This window comes from Coenobita brevimanus, chromosome 25 (genome assembly GCF_032717465.1).
Source record: "Coenobita brevimanus isolate Jiangsu-jjx chromosome 25, ASM3271746v2, whole genome shotgun sequence".
Lineage (NCBI taxonomy): Eukaryota > Metazoa > Arthropoda > Malacostraca > Decapoda > Coenobitidae > Coenobita > Coenobita brevimanus.
The window spans coordinates 13238441-13254365 of record NC_136978.1 but is presented as its reverse complement, the minus strand read 5'-3'; the positions used below and the strand labels follow the sequence as shown (position 1 = coordinate 13254365).

The window sequence follows — 15925 nt, the reverse complement described above, 5'->3', positions numbered from 1 at the left end:
CACAGAGCACGTGCGGAGCCAGAGCAAGGGGAGATTGTAGGCTGAACTGGGGCAGGAATGCTCAATGGACCATAATGACACACCTCGTGATAGCAATATTTCACAGGCTGGTGCAACCTGCTCTATGACTATCACTGGCCACATTGTGTATGTTCCCACAGCATTATGACCCTAGTTTGACGCGTTATGACTATGTGGATCATAATTTGGGGCCTCTGGCCGCGTTATTTCTATCATCGCTGCGTAGTATAATGTTAAAAAAAATGGGCAGCTTCCTCTGCCTGCGTCATGTCTGTCATTTGCACATTGTGACAAGAATTTGAGTGTAAAGTGGAGGGACTTTAAGAAAATGTTCTGGAGGGAGGTGAAAAGAGTAAGACAGGGTGGAAGTGAAGTTAGCAGGGGAGTGAAAGATAAAAATGGTAGATTACTAGTGGAGAAGGGAGAAAAAGTGAGCAGATGGAGAGAACTATCTATCTATCTATCTATTGCCAGACGCCTCAATCCCGTTTGGGGTGGCCACAAACAAATCACCTCCAAGTCGCCCTGTCCCCCACCATTTCACTCCCCTGCTCCCAGCTTACACCCCCCTCTCTCATATACCTCTCCACCCCATCCCTCCATCTCATCCTCGGCCTCCCCCTCCCTCTTTCCCCCTCCACCTCACTCACATATACTCTCTTCGTCAGTCTTTCACCCTCCATCCTCTCCACATGGCCAAACCACCTCAGTGTGTTCCTCATAACGCTTCCTATCACATCCACATCAACACCACAACGCTCCTTTATATCCTCATTCGTCAGCCTGTCTCTCCATGTGACTCCACAGGCTCCTCTTAAATAACTCATTTCCACTGCTCTCACTCTTGACTTGTGTCCTTCCAACAACGTCCAAGCTTCACTTCCGTACGTTAGAGTTGGTATCACAATACTGTCATGTAGTAACTTTTTCACTTCCATGCTCACTTCCCTGTTTCTTATCACTGCTTTCAAGGAACCAGCAACCTTTCTTCCCTGCTGTACCCTTTCAAGCACTTCACCCTCCAAACCTCCATCCTTACTCATCACACTACCGAAGTACTTAAACGTACTCACATTTTCCAATTCCTCACCATCCAACCTCGCTGTACAGTCACTGACTTCACCTCTCTCAAAGACCATCACTTTACTCTTCCCTACATTCACTTTTAGATTCCGTTTCTTACACACTCTCTCAAACTCATCAACCAAGCCTTGCAGCTCCCCTTCATCTTCACTCAACAACACAGTATCATCTGCAAACAACAGTACAGGAAGTTTCCAAACACTATCCTCTCTCACCAGGGCCACTCCAACATCCACTACCCTACCTTGTACCTCTTTTATTACCCCATCCATGTACAGATTGAACAACCATGGTGACATGACACATCCCTGTTTCAACCCAACCTTCAAAGAGAAAAATTCACTTAGTTCACCATCCACACGCACTGCAACCTTCGCACCATCGTACATACTCTTCACAGCATTCAACAACTTTCCATCTACTCCATATATTCTTAACACTTTCCACAATCCTTGTCTATCCACCCTGTCATATGCTTTCTCCAAATCCATGAATGCCGCATACAACTTCTTTCCCTTCTCTAGAAGCTTTTCCACTAAAGATCTGAGAATGAATATCTGATCTACGCAACCTCTTCCCTTCCTAAAGCCTCCCTGTTCTTCTCCAACTAATTTCTCTGTTCTTTCTCTAACTCTGTCAATAAGTATCCTACCATACACTTTTCCTATTATACTAAGAAGACAAATGCCCCTATGGTTACCACACACTTCTTTTTCCCCTTTTCCTTTGTACAAGGGAATAATTATACCTGACTTCCAATCCACCGGGACTCTACCTTCCTCCCAGGCCAATCTGCACATCTTCCACATCCATTGTACTACTATCTCCTCCATGCTTCAGCATTTCACCACACACTCCATCAATTCCTGGGGCTTTCCCTGATTTAACTTTCTTCATTGCTTCCACAACTTCTATCCTACTGATTTCTTCCTGTCTTCTCACCTCCCTCCTTCTCCCAGCCATTCCCCAGCCACTTATACTCGCATTACTTCCATCCTCTACGTTCAACAATTCCTTAAAGTGTTCTCTCCATCTGCTCACTTTTTCTCCCTTCTCCAATAGTAATCTACCATTTTTATCTTTCACTCCCCTGCTAACTTCAATTCCACCCTGTCTTACTCTTTTCACCTCTTTCCAGAACATTTTCTTACAGTCTCTTCACTTTACACTCAAATTTCTTCCAAATTCCTCATCCACTCTCTTCTTACTTTCTCTTACTAATCTTTTCACCTCTCTCTTCCTTTCTACATATAACTCTCTCTTCCGCCTCTCAACCTCTTCCACACCCCTATTTCTCATCCATTCATTGTATGCTTTCTTCTTTTGTGCCACAGCTTGTTTCACCTCTTCAGTCCACCACGCTGTTCCTTGCACCCCCCTCCGTCTTCTCTTCCTTCCACACACCACATCACATGCTGCACATATTTCTTCTGTAAATATTCTACACACACCTTCCACGTCTCCCATCTGCTCCAATTCATATTTGCCCGATCGTTCCTCCACTTCTCTCTTATACTCTGCCTTTTTCTCATCCTCTTGTAACCTTTCCACTCTCCTTGCAACTACTCCTTCCTCTCGTCTTTCCCTTCTTCTATTCCTCCAACTTACTTGAACTTTAATTCTGGCCATCACCAAGTAGTGGTCAGAAAGTCCACTCCCCCAGCCTCTATAAACTCTTGCATCCATTACACATCTTCGCATCCTTTCATCCACACACACATAATCAATCATTGCCTTCCTTTCATTCAGTTCACCACCCACCCTTCTCATCACTCGTCATGTATATCTGTGAATCATTTTATGCCTGAAGAGGGTATTGGCTATCACCAACCCCCTTCCAGCACAAATGTCCACTAATGCACTCCCATTCTCATCTATCTCAGCAGGCACACCCCACTCACCAACTATTCCATCCACCTTCACATTCCCAACTTTACCATTCATATCACCAATCAAAAACACTCTCTCATTCCTTCCAAACTTTTCCATGCACACTTCTACATTTGTCCAGAACTCTTCTCTCACTCCTCTAGCACGATCTTGCGTTGGCGCATACACACACACAGTCGCCCACATTTGTATTCCAACTTTCAACTTTACCCACACAATCCTTGACCCAACTGATCCATACTGTCTTATGCTCCTCTTCCATCTTTTACTCACAACTATACATACTCCTTCCTTTGGCCTCTCATTCTCACCTACTCCTGCACATATACCCCATCCATACTCCCATTCTCTCACACTTTCTCTTCTCCATTTTGTTTCAGTTATTCCACATACATCCACTTTCGCATCCTCAAGCACCTGGACAATCTCTCTCTCTTTCACCTCATCATTCGCTCCCCTTACATTCCAGGTTCCAATTACAATGTCCTTTGTCCGGTCCTTGGTCGTCATCGTTTGGTCAGTCCTTGTCCGAGGCTTATTGTTTGTTTTTTTTAGTTAGTTGTTTTCCGGGGAGGGGCACTAACCCTCTGCCAACCCTTTTAGTCGCCTTTTACGACAAGCAGGGATACTGGGGGAGTATTCTTGAAAAACCCCCCTACCCCCAGGGAATTGTTGAACGTAGAGGATGGAAGTAATGCGAGTATAAGTGGCTGGGGAATGGCTGGGAGAAGGAGGGAGGTGAGAAGACAGGAAGAAATCAGTAGGATAGAAGTTGTGGAAGCAATGAAGAAAGTTAAATCAGGGAAAGCCCCAGGAATTGATGGAGTGTGTGGTGAAATGCTGAAGCGTGGGGGAGAGATAGTAGTAGAATGGATGTGGAAGATGTGCAGATTGGCCTGGGAGGAAGGTAGAGTCCCGGAGGATTGGAAGTCAGGTATAATTATTCCCTTGTACAAAGGAAAAAGGGAAAAAGAAGTGTGTGGTAATCATAGGGGCATTTGTCTTCTTAGTATAATAGGAAAAGTGTATGGTAGGATACTTATAGACAGAGTTAGAGAAAGAACAGAGAAATTAGTTGGAGAAGAACAGGGATGCTTTAGGAAGGGAAGAGGTTGTGTAGATCAGATATTCATTCTTAGATCTTTAGTGGAAAAGTTTCTAGAGAAGGGAAAGAAGTTGTATGCGGCTTTCATGGATTTGGAGAAAGCATATGACAGAGTGGATAGACAAGGATTGTGGAAAGTGTTAAGAATATATGGAGTAGATGGGAAGTTGTTGAATGCTGTGAAGAGTATGTACGATGGTGCGAAGGCTGCAGTGCGTGTGGATGGTGAACTAAGGGAATTTTTCTCTTTGAAAGTGGGGTTGAAACAGGAATGTGTCATGTCTCCATGGTTGTTCAATCTGTACATGGATGGAGTAATAAAAGAGGTACAAGGTAGGGTAGTGGATGTTGGAGTGGCCCTGGTGAGAGAGGATAATGTTTGGAAACTCCCTGTACTGTTGTTTGCAGATGATACTGTGTTGTTGAGTGAAGACGAAGGGGAGCTGCAAGGCTTGGTGGATGAGTTTGAGAGAGTGTGTAAGAAACGGAATCTAAAGGTGAATGTAGGGAAGAGTAAAGTGATGGTCTTTGAGAGAGGTGAAGTTAGTGAATGTACAGCGAGGTTGGATGGTGAGGAATTAGAAAATGTGAGTACGTTTAAGTACTTGGGTAGTGTGATGAGTAAGGATGGAGGTTTGGAGGGTGAAGTGCTTGAAAGGGTACAGCAGGGAAGAAAGGTTGCTGGTTCTTTGAAAGCAGTGATAAGAAACAGGGAAGTGAGTATGGAAGTGAAAATGTTACTACATGACAGTATTGTGATACCAACTCTAACGTACGGAAGTGAAGCTTGGACGTTGTTGGAAGGACACAAGTCAAGATTGAGAGCAGTGGAAATGAGTTATTTAAGAGGAGCCTGTGGAGTCACATGGAGAGACAGGCTGATGAATGAGGATATAAAGGAGCGTTGTGGTGTTGATGTGGATGTGATAGGAAGTGTTATGAGGAACACACTGAGGTGGTTTGGCCATGTGGAGAGGATGGAGGGTGAAAGACTGATGAAGGGAGTGTATGTGAGTGAGGTGGAGGGGGGAAGAGGGAGGGGGAGGCCAAGGACGAGATGGATGGATGGGGTGGAGAGGTATATGAGAGAGGGGGGTGTGAGTTGGGAGCAGGGCAGTGAAATGGCGGGGGACAGGGCGACTTGGAGGTGATTTGTTTGTGGCCACCCCAAACGGGATTGAGGCATCTGGCAATAGATAGATAGATAGATAGACAATACAGTATTTGGACATCAAATTTTGCCTCCCATATGTGGATTTTGCGTTATAGGATCGCGTGTTATATTAGCACTCACTGTATATATCTATCTATCTCTATTAGTCAATAGCCTGACGCCCTAATCCCTCAAAGGGTGGCCGCAGACAAAATGCCTCCAAGTCACACTGTCATCCATTTTGACTGCCCTCCTCCCAACTCAGTCCCCCCTCCCTCATATACCTCTCAGCTGTATCCCTCAATCTCATCCTCAGTCTCCCCTTTCCTCTCCCTCCTTTCACTTCATCTACATACATCCTCTTAGTCAGGCTTTCATTCTTCATTCTCTCCACATGTCCAAGCCAACTCAGTGTATTTCTCCTAATTTTCTCCATCACATCCACATCCATCCCACAACGTTCTTTCACCTCTTCATTCGTCAGCCTGTACCTCCATGTCACTCCACATGCTTCTCTCAGATAACTCATTTTTGCTGCTCTCACTCTTGATTTGTTCCCCTCTAGTAAGGTCCATGCCTCGCTTCCATATGTCAGTGTAAGGATCACAATACTATCTTGCAATAGCTTCTAAACTTCCATACTCACCACCCACTTTCTCATCACTGCTTTCAGAGAGCCAACAACCTTCCTTCCCTGCTGTACACTTTCAAGCACTTCATCCCAAAACTTGCATCCATACTCATCACACTACCTAAGTACTTGAATGCATTCACATTCTCCATATCCTCACTATCCAACCTCACTGTGCATTCTGTGACTTCATTCCTCTCAAACACCATAACTTTACTCTTGTTTACATTAACTATCAGCTTCCTTTTCTTACTCACTGTTCCAAATTCTTTCATCAAACCTTGGAACTCCCATTCATCTTCACTCAACAATACTGCATCATCAGTAAACAGCAACACCGGAATCTTCCACGTCTCGCCCTCATTCATTAGAGCCACCCCCACATCAACTGCCCTGCCTTGCACCTCTTTTATAACCCCATCCATGAATATATTAAACAGCCATGGAGACATCACACATCCCTGTTTCAGTCCCACATTTAGATCAAAGAATTCACACAGCTCACCATCCACTCACACCATAGCACTAGCTCCCTTGTACATACTCTTCACAGCACTCATCAGTTTCCCATCCACTCCATGTATTCTTAAAACCTTCCACATACCTTGCCTATCTACTCTGTCATATACTTTCTCCAAGTCCGTGAAGGCAGCGTACACTTTCTTTCCCTTCTCTAGATTCTTCTCCACTAAACATCTTAGAACAAATTTCAGATCTACAAACCCTTTTCCCTTCCTAAATCCCCCATGTTCTTCGCCAACTAGCTCCAAGGGTATATGCCTAACCCTATCAATAAGTATTCTGTCATATATTTTTCCAGTCACACAAAGAAGGCAAATACCTCAATGGTTACCACATACTTCTCTCTCCCCTTTTCCTTTGTATAAAGGAACAATTATACCTGATTTCCAGTCCACTGGAACCCGTTCCTCTTCCCAGGTCAATTTACACAACTTCCATATCCGCTCCACAACAATCTCACCCCCATTCCTCAGCATTTCACTACACACTTTGTCTATTCCTGAGTCCTTTCCCATCTTCCACCCTACTGATCTCTTCATCCCTCCTCTCATCTCTTCTTTTCCCAGCCATTCCCCAACCACTTATACTCGCACTGCTTTCACTCTTTGCATTCAACAAATCCTCAAAGTGCTCCTTCCATCACCTTATTTTCCCTCTCTTCTCTACCAACAATCTATTATTCCCATCATTCACTCCTCTCCTATTTCCCCTTTCACACTGTCTTACTTTCTTTTCCTCCTTCCAAAACAATTTCTTACTCTCTCTCCATTTCACACTCAGATTCCTCCCAAACTCTTCTACTCTCTTCTTACTCTCCATCACCAATCTCTTCACCTCGCTTCTTCTGCTCACATATACCTCTTTCTTCTCTCTCTTTTTGCCTGCTGATACTCTCTAGCCAGTCACTATATGCCTCCTCCTTTTGTTCCACAGCTCGTTTCACCTCATCATTCCACCATGCTGTCCCTTGCACACCCTGCATCTCCTCCTTATTCTACAAACCACCTTGCACACTGCACCCATCTCGTCTGTGCACATATACCTCTCTCTTCTCTCTCTCATCTTCTCCCCTACCTGTATTCTCTAGTCAGTCACTATATGCCTCCTCCTTTTGTTCCACAGCTCATTTCACCTCATCATTCCACCATGCTGTTCCTTTGCACACCCCTGCATCTCCTCCACACTCCACAAACCACCTTACACACTGTGCCTATTTCTTCTGTGAATATCTTGCATACATTTTACACCCCATCCATCTGCTCTAACACATACCTTCCCAATCTTTCTTCCACTGTGCTCTTATACTCTGCCATTTTCTCATCTCACACTCTTACAACTTCTCCACTTTTCACAGGAGCTGTTTCCTCCTGTCTTCCCCTTCGTCTCTTCACCCATTGTCTTTGCAGCCATACCTTGGCCATCATTAAGGGATGGTCCGAGATTCCATTCCCCCACCCTCTCCACACTCTTGCATCCAACGCTAGTCTTCTCATTTGCTTATCCACACACACGTAATCTATCATTGCCTTTCGTTCAACAAGTTCACCGTCCATCCTCCTCGTGACTCTCCATGTATACCTGTCGATCATCTTTTGCCTGAAGAAGGTGTTGGCTATTGCCAACCCCTTACTAGTACAGATGTCCACCAAAGCACTACCATTCCCATCAACTTCAGCTGGCACACCCCACTGACCAACATCTCCATCCACTTGTACATTCCCAACTTTGCCATTCGTGTCTCCAAGCAAAAACACTCTCTAGCTCCTCTCAGACTTATCCATACATGTTTCTACACTCGCCCAAAACTCAGCTTTCACTCTTGCCACTAAGTCCTCTGTCAGCACATACGCATATACAATCGCCCAGTCCTCACCCGTACAATCCTTGCACCCTCTGTTCCATACTCTCTTATATTCTCCTTCCACTTCTTGTTTATCATCGTACATACTCCCTCTCTTGCCCTCTCATTCTCATTAACTCCTGCACATATTCCTAAACCATACTCCCATTCTCTCACCCTTTCACCTTACCATTTAGTTTCAGTCAGTCCACATACATCCACTCTTGCATCCTCAAGCACCCGAACAATCTTTTTTTTTTCACTTCATCATTCACTCCTCTCACATTCCACGATCTCATCCTTAGAATGTCCTTTGTCTGTTCCTTGGTCGTCAAAATATGGTCCATCCTGGTCCGAGGCGCTTTGTTCGCTTGTTTAGTTACGTCTTTTTATGGGGTGGGGCACTGACACCACCCACCCTGGCTCCTGGCCTTTGGTTCCTTCTTCCTTGCATAAAAAAATAAATAAATAAATAAAATAACAACAAGCAGGGATACTGGGGGAGTATTCTTGAAACCCCCCTAAACCCCAGGGGTATATATATATATATATATATATATATATATGTATATATATATAGGTTAGGTTAGGTACCTCTCCATTCCATCCCTCCATCTCATCCTCGGCCTCCCCTTCCCTCTCCCCCCCTCCACGTCACTCACATACACTCTCCTCGTCAGTCTCTCACCCTCCATCCTCTCCACGTGGCCAAACCACCTCAGTGTGTTCCTTCTGACACTTCCTGTCACATCCACATCCACACCACAACACTTTTATATCCTCATTTGTCAGCCTGTCTCTCCATGTGACTCCACAGACTCCTCTTAACCCGTGCCGTCCCGGCGACGTGAATTAACGTCCACACATGATGTGCACTCATGTCCCGGCGACGTGAATTAACGCGGTATCATTGCAAGGTCCCTAATTTACACAATTTTCAATTTTTGCGAGTGATTTTGCGAGTGATTTTTGGCACGTATACACGGGACACCTTCCTCTATTCCTCTACAAGATGCCAAGCAGGGACAATGCCTTACACCACGTAACCTCTCCCCCCCCCCCTGCACGCCATTGTCTCGGCAATTCACCTGTTACCAGTGACCTGGCCAATAAAGACATTCAGGGCCAGAGTGATTCCCCAATCGATGACAATGTGGAGGACAAAGTTTACATAGCATTAGAGGAAGAAACAGTCAGAAATGATGATCAGGTAATGTGGGAAAAAAAAGGTCATGAATGGTGATGAGTTAGTGAGTGAAACAATGCTTATAATGCCTATATTACTGTTTGAAAACCAATATACTCTTGTACTACATATAAATTCGTACCAAGTAAATAAATACTGTTTATGAGTGGATAAAATAGTTACCCTCTCATAGAACTCGTTTTCTTTGGTGCCAGCCTGTTAGAAAACCCAGTCAGGTAAGGAAGTACTCGTACCTAAATCGAGTACAGCAAGCTCGCCCCCAACGCGTGGGTTTCGTTCCTAACATGGCGCATTCGGCGCGAAACCGCGTAAGTTTTAACTACTCCTTATTTTGCTCCCTAGATCTCCTAAACGTGGTCTTTTGCTGTTATCTGCCATTGGTAATCAGTATGAAGTACTTTATGTGGTTAGAAGGTTTATTTAATGTTATAACTTACAAATACAGTACTGTACAGCAAAACTTCAACATACAAATACCTAAACACAAGGCAACATTCCGATGCCGAATCCAGTCGGCGTCGGAATGTTGCCTTGTGTTTACGTATTTGTATGTTGAAGTTTTGCTGTGCAGTACTGTATTTGTAAGTTATAACATTAAATAAACCTTCTAACCATTTTAAGTGCTTCATATTGATTACCAATGGCAGATAACTGCAAAATACCACGTTTAGGGAATCTAGGGAGCAAAATGGTTTCAGGACTATTCGCTGTCAAGCCAGTTCACCGTCACAACAATAACAAGACAACATAGACTTTGATGGATCCCCTTGAAATATAGTTATTAAAGTATTGATTAATTAATAATAAGTATATTTATAAAAGTATTGATTAATTAATATATTTGTAGAATGACGGGGAATCATACAGGGTGCGAATTGTCCTGATGGGAAATCGTTCATGTTTTGACGGGGAATTGACATGATGGCAAATTGTCTTGGAACCCACCGATCATGTGTAATCTATAACTGGTTACAAGGCTTTAGTTAATGCTTTAACTTTCTTTAAGTGCTTTACCTTACAAGTGCATACCAAAATAGTAAATATTTAACTTACAAATACAGTACTGTGGAAAAGCAGTACAGCAAATATTTAACAAACAAATAAAAAAGATAATATTCTGATGCCTATCAGAGAACTGGTTATAAGACTTTATTTCTTGCTTGAACGTTATTTAATAATACTTTAACTTGCACATAAACTTACCAGAACAGTACTGTAAATATATAACTTACAAATACAGCACTGAGGAAAAGCAGTACAGCGAAACACATCACATGATCAAAACAAACCGTGCGTGCTGAGCTGATGTTCGAGGATTTGGCCAATCAAAGGCCTCTCTTGCATAAATATATAGTTTTCGTAATGGTTCTTTAATCTTACGTTATCTTATACATATCCCAGCACTAACCGTGTATAATTGCGAGCGTGTTCGGCGAGAATGTGTTCCGGGCGAGTTTGCTGTATTTTAAACCTCAGGTGAGCAATTTCTCTATGAATTTTCGATGTTTCTCAACAAAAGTGGATGTTTGAGCCAAAAAAAAAAAAAGGTTCAAAAATGTCGGGACTGGGGCATACCACTGCTTAGAAAACGTTGGGATGGGGCGGGTTAAATAACTCATTTCCACTGCTGTCACTCTTGACTTTTGTCCTTCCAACAGCATCCAAGCTTCACTTCCATTCAATAACGTTAATTAATCACTCCACATATAAATGTATTAATTCCACAGTAATTAACGATTTATGTGAAGAAATGCCCTTACTTATGTGTGCGATCATTTTGATGAAAGAGCGATAATTTTAATGTGCTGGGTACAGTAATGTGGGTTTGGGAATCTGGCAGCGCTGCTCAGCTGACAACTGCCAGGCCAGCTTCCCTCCTCCAACACAATATTACCACCTATAGATGAGTGATATGCATGTTTTATATGTTTAATAAATGTGCAGTTATGTTATTTGCTTACCATTTGCTCTTTCAGGTTGCTTTCTCTACAGTTCGGTAATATAGATATGTTTGTTGTGTTTGGTATCGTATATTTTAGCTTGAATACTTACCTTTGATGGGATCCTTGAACTCAACCAATATTTTACCATTAGTTACGTGTTTCGATATATGAGAAATCATTATACGACTATGCCAAGTGGAACCTAACTGCTCATATCTTCAGGACCTCCCTGTAAATATATATATATATATATATATATATATATATTTACAGATTTGTGTGTGTGTGTGTGTGTGTGTTTAAATAAAGGGGTTACATGTAGACTTCATTAGACCATTTATCACCAGGGGCTCTTTGGTGGTGAATGAAATTTTCACACAGTAGGAAAAATGTCTAAAAATAATAATAGTAATCAGATTCAAGAGCCTGACATGATTTGTGATGTTGGCTGCAACAGAGGAGGGTGTGGTACCTAGCTACTTGGAGCCATTGTCTGTGGAACCTCAACTGGATGTGGTGGTAGTGATGAGCGAGGACACCTGCGATGCTTTCGTATACCATCAGCTTGCCCGCCCCCTGCCCCAAGTTCTTTCAAGGGTTGCGGGTGCCAAAAATATAAGGTAAGAGACTGTTATTGACAAACAGTCCTCATTATAAGTCAGGAATGTTTTTTAAAAAATGAGCTTTTTCTGAACCATTGGTACTGTAAATTGGGGGAAATTGGCAGATCATCTTTACAGGTTGCGGTGGAACTTGAGTTGGTAATCATTCTCTGGCTATTTTAAACTTAATACCTAAAAATTTAATTCTAAAGAGAACTTACTGTATTGTTAGGAATTGGTAATTTGTGCATATTCCACAGCTGTATTGGTTGTAGGGGTAACATATGGATAATCTACCATTTTTATCTTTCACTCTCTTTACCTCTTTCCAGAACATTTTCTTACATTCCCTCCACTTGACACTCAAATTCCTTCTAAATTCCTCATCCACTCTCTTCTTACTCTCTCTCACTAATCTTTTCACCTCTCGCTTCCTTTCTACATATAACTCTCTCTTCCATCTCTCAACTTCTTCCATGCCCCTATTTCTCGTCCATTTATTATATGCTTTTTTCTTTTGTGTCACAGCCTGTCTCACCTCTTCATTCCACCATGCTGTTCCTTGCCCCCCTTTTCGTCTTCTTTTCACCCCATACACCACCTCACATGCTGCACATATTTCTTCTGTGAATATCTTGCACTCACTTTCCACATCCCTCATCTGCTCCAATGCATATTTACCCAATCGTTTCTCTACTTCTCTCATATATTCTGCCTTTTTCTCATCCTCTTGTAACCTTTCCACTCTCCTTGCATCTACTCCTTCCCCCCCTTCTTCCCTTCTTCTGTTTCTCCATTTTACTTGGACCTTGATTCTGAGGTGGTGGTCAGAAAGTCCACTCCCCCAGCCTCTATATGCTCTTGCATCCATTTCATCCATTACACATCTTCACATCCTTTCATCCACATACACATAATCAGTCATTGCCTTCCTTTCATTCAATTCACCATCCACCCTTCTCATCACTCGCCATGTATACCTGTGGATCATTTTGTGCCTGAAGAGGGTATTGGCTATCACCAACCCCCTCCCAGCACAAATGTCCACTAAAGCACTGCCATTCTCATCTATCTCAGCAGGCACACCCCACACACCAACTATTCCATCCACCTTCACATTCCATACTTTACCATTCATATCACCAATCAAAAACACTCTCTCATTCCTTTTAAGCTTTTCCATGCACACTTCCACACAGGGCTCTTGCTAACTGCTGATGGTTGTGAGCCATTTGGCTCCTAATGTTTCAGATTTATGAGCCAAAAAAAATTTTAGTAGCCAAACTGCCTACGGGCTGAAATATTTTATGAGCAATAAATATATTTATTTATTTAGGCATTGTGATGATTAGAATCATATAATGAGATTTTAAACATTCACAGTGGTGACAAGGAAAGACTTAATAATCGATCACAACGTGCTTTTTTGTTCATTTAAGTGAGATTTACTTATTTTGTAGTTTACTGGGTTTTGAAGTGGATGTATTTTCTCCTCGCCAATAGGCAACATGGATATAAAATTGATTTGCTGTAGGGAAAAAATAGTCCCATTTGCGAGCTGTGACTCGCCAAACAAGAGCTCTGTCACATCTGTCCAGAACTCTTCTCTCACACTGCTTGCACAATCTTGCGTTGGGGCATACGTGCACACAATCGTCCACATTTGTAGTCCAATTTTCAGTCTTACCCACACAATCCATGAGCCAGCTGATCCATACTCTCTTATATTCTCCTTCCATCTGTTACTCACAACAATACACACTCCTTCTGCCCTCATTCTTACCTACTCCTGCACATATACCCCATCCATACTCCCATTCTCTTACACTCTCACCTCTCCATTTCGTTTCAGTTAATCCACAGACATCCACTTTCGCACCCCCTAGCACCTGGATAATCTCTCTTTCTTTCACCTCATCATTTGCACCTCCTACATTCCATGTCGCCATCTGTATCATGTCCTTTGTTTGGTCCTTAGTCGTCATCTTTTGGTCAGTCGTGGTCCGAGGCTTGTTGTTGTTAATTTTAGTTAGTTGTTTTCCGGGGAGGGGCACTAACCCTCTGCCAACCCACTTGCTTTCACGTAGGGAACACGTGTCGGTTGGTTATAAGGTTACCACCCAGTGTTGTAAATGATTTCCTGGTTTACAGGAAATCATTTGACTTGCCACTCGATGTAGAGCTACCCTAAAGAATAGGGTACCACTGCACTAAGTGAGTGGATGATGGGCGTCCCCACCTTCCGCAGTATTTACTCGTAATGCCTTACTGATATAAGCTACCACTTCAGCAACTTAAAAAGCATAGAGTTACATAGTTATCAGCCTCAGGTATTATTGAATTTTGACTTACAGACTTTGTGAATCACAGACCAGCTTTTGAAGCCAATTAAATTTATAAGTTGGAGAGCAGTTGTTATGGCAAATTATGTTGGTAAGTCAGGATAGCCTCATCAAATGTTGATCACTTATTGACATCATGTGTGTTAGTTCTGAGGTAGCAAATGAAGTGATTTTTTTTTTTTTTTTTTTTCCCCTCTAGAGAGTGCACAGAGCATCTACCATGGATACCTGTTTAAAAATGAAGAGGTGCTCTATGTGTTGTAACCATACTTCATTTTTGCAACATATTTACAGAGTTTCTTGTTGTAACATGATGAAATGTGCAGTATATATTTTCTCATCAGCTTGCTTATTAAGACTGTACTGCTATAATTATTAATTATTATTAACCAATTTGCTATAATTATTAATTATTATTAACCAATTTAAATTTCTGTATTTAACAGTGACATACAGTTAGCAGTGCTGGGGTATGGTTCTGGTGGTGGTGATGTAGTATACCGTACCCGAGGTGCATCCCTTCTCACTCCTGCCTCCCAGATCAGAATCACTCAGCCCCCTCAGGCCCAGCGCTCACAAGCTACTCTTCTGCAAGCAATGAAGGCAATCAGTACCTTCCCCTTCAGGCCTGGCTCAGTCCGAGTTGCTATCCTCCTGCGCTGTGATGCTCGTGACATACCAGAGGTAAGAAGTTGCAAACATTTTATGTAGGCATGTTTAGTAATTCATTAATGCCCATTTACAGTATTAATATTTTTGCACCCTGTGCTTCCATCTTGGGGGTACCCAAAGGAAGTGAACTTACTGTCATCTTATTCACCACTCAGGAGTTTTAGGTGCTAATGAGAGGAATCATCCCAGATTTGGAAGACTGAGAAGGGGGGTGCATTGTCTGTTCATTTAAAGTGTCTACCCAGTGATGTGCATGTCACAGTTCCTTAGTGCAAGACTGGCATCTCTCTGCTTGATGTAGTGTTCCCCTTTTTCATAACCTGCTGTTTCTCTCACTCATCTTTTTTGTATGCAGTTTGTAATGTTCCTGTTCCTTCTCCATTACTTGGCCACTCAGTTATTTTGTGGAAGGTACTTAGAGCATTTTAATGCCCCCCCCCCCGTTTTTTTTTTTTTTTTTTTTTTTTTTTTTTGAGAGAAAAAAAAAAAAGAGGCGAGTTGGGAAGAAGAGATCAGTGGAACAGAAGTATTAGAAGCAATGAATAAAGTCAAAAAGGGGGAAAGTCCAAGTAATTGATAGAGTGTGTGATGCAATATTGAAATTTGGGGAAGAGGTAGTGATAGAATGATTGTGGAAGATGTGCAGATTGGCCTGTGAGAAAGGTATAGTCCTGGAGAATCGGAAGTCAGGTATGATTGTTCACCTATTCAAAGGAAAAGAAAAACAAGATGTGTGTAGCAATCATGGGGATATTTGCTTTCTCATATTAATTGGAAAAATGTTTGGTAGGATGCTTATTAATTGAGTTACTGTAATAAACAGGAAATTAATTGGAGAACAACAACGAGGGGAAGAGACTGCCTAGATCAGATATTCGTTCTAAGATATTTATGGAAAAGTATGTAGGGAAGGG

At 42.5% G+C, this 15925-nt stretch overlaps 1 protein-coding gene across 1 annotated transcript in view; it reads left to right on the top strand.

Moving 5' to 3' along the window:
• Positions 1 to 15925, top strand: part of LOC145393722 (uncharacterized) — an 848279-nt gene that overhangs the window by 746863 nt on the left and 85491 nt on the right. Inside the window, exons 71-73 of the mRNA XM_080267765.1 lie at positions 5043 to 5054; positions 11872 to 12015; positions 14786 to 15023. Of these exons, the coding sequence (XP_080123891.1) occupies positions 5043 to 5054; positions 11872 to 12015; positions 14786 to 15023 (394 nt within the window). The remainder of the gene's footprint in view (positions 1 to 5042; positions 5055 to 11871; positions 12016 to 14785; positions 15024 to 15925) is intronic.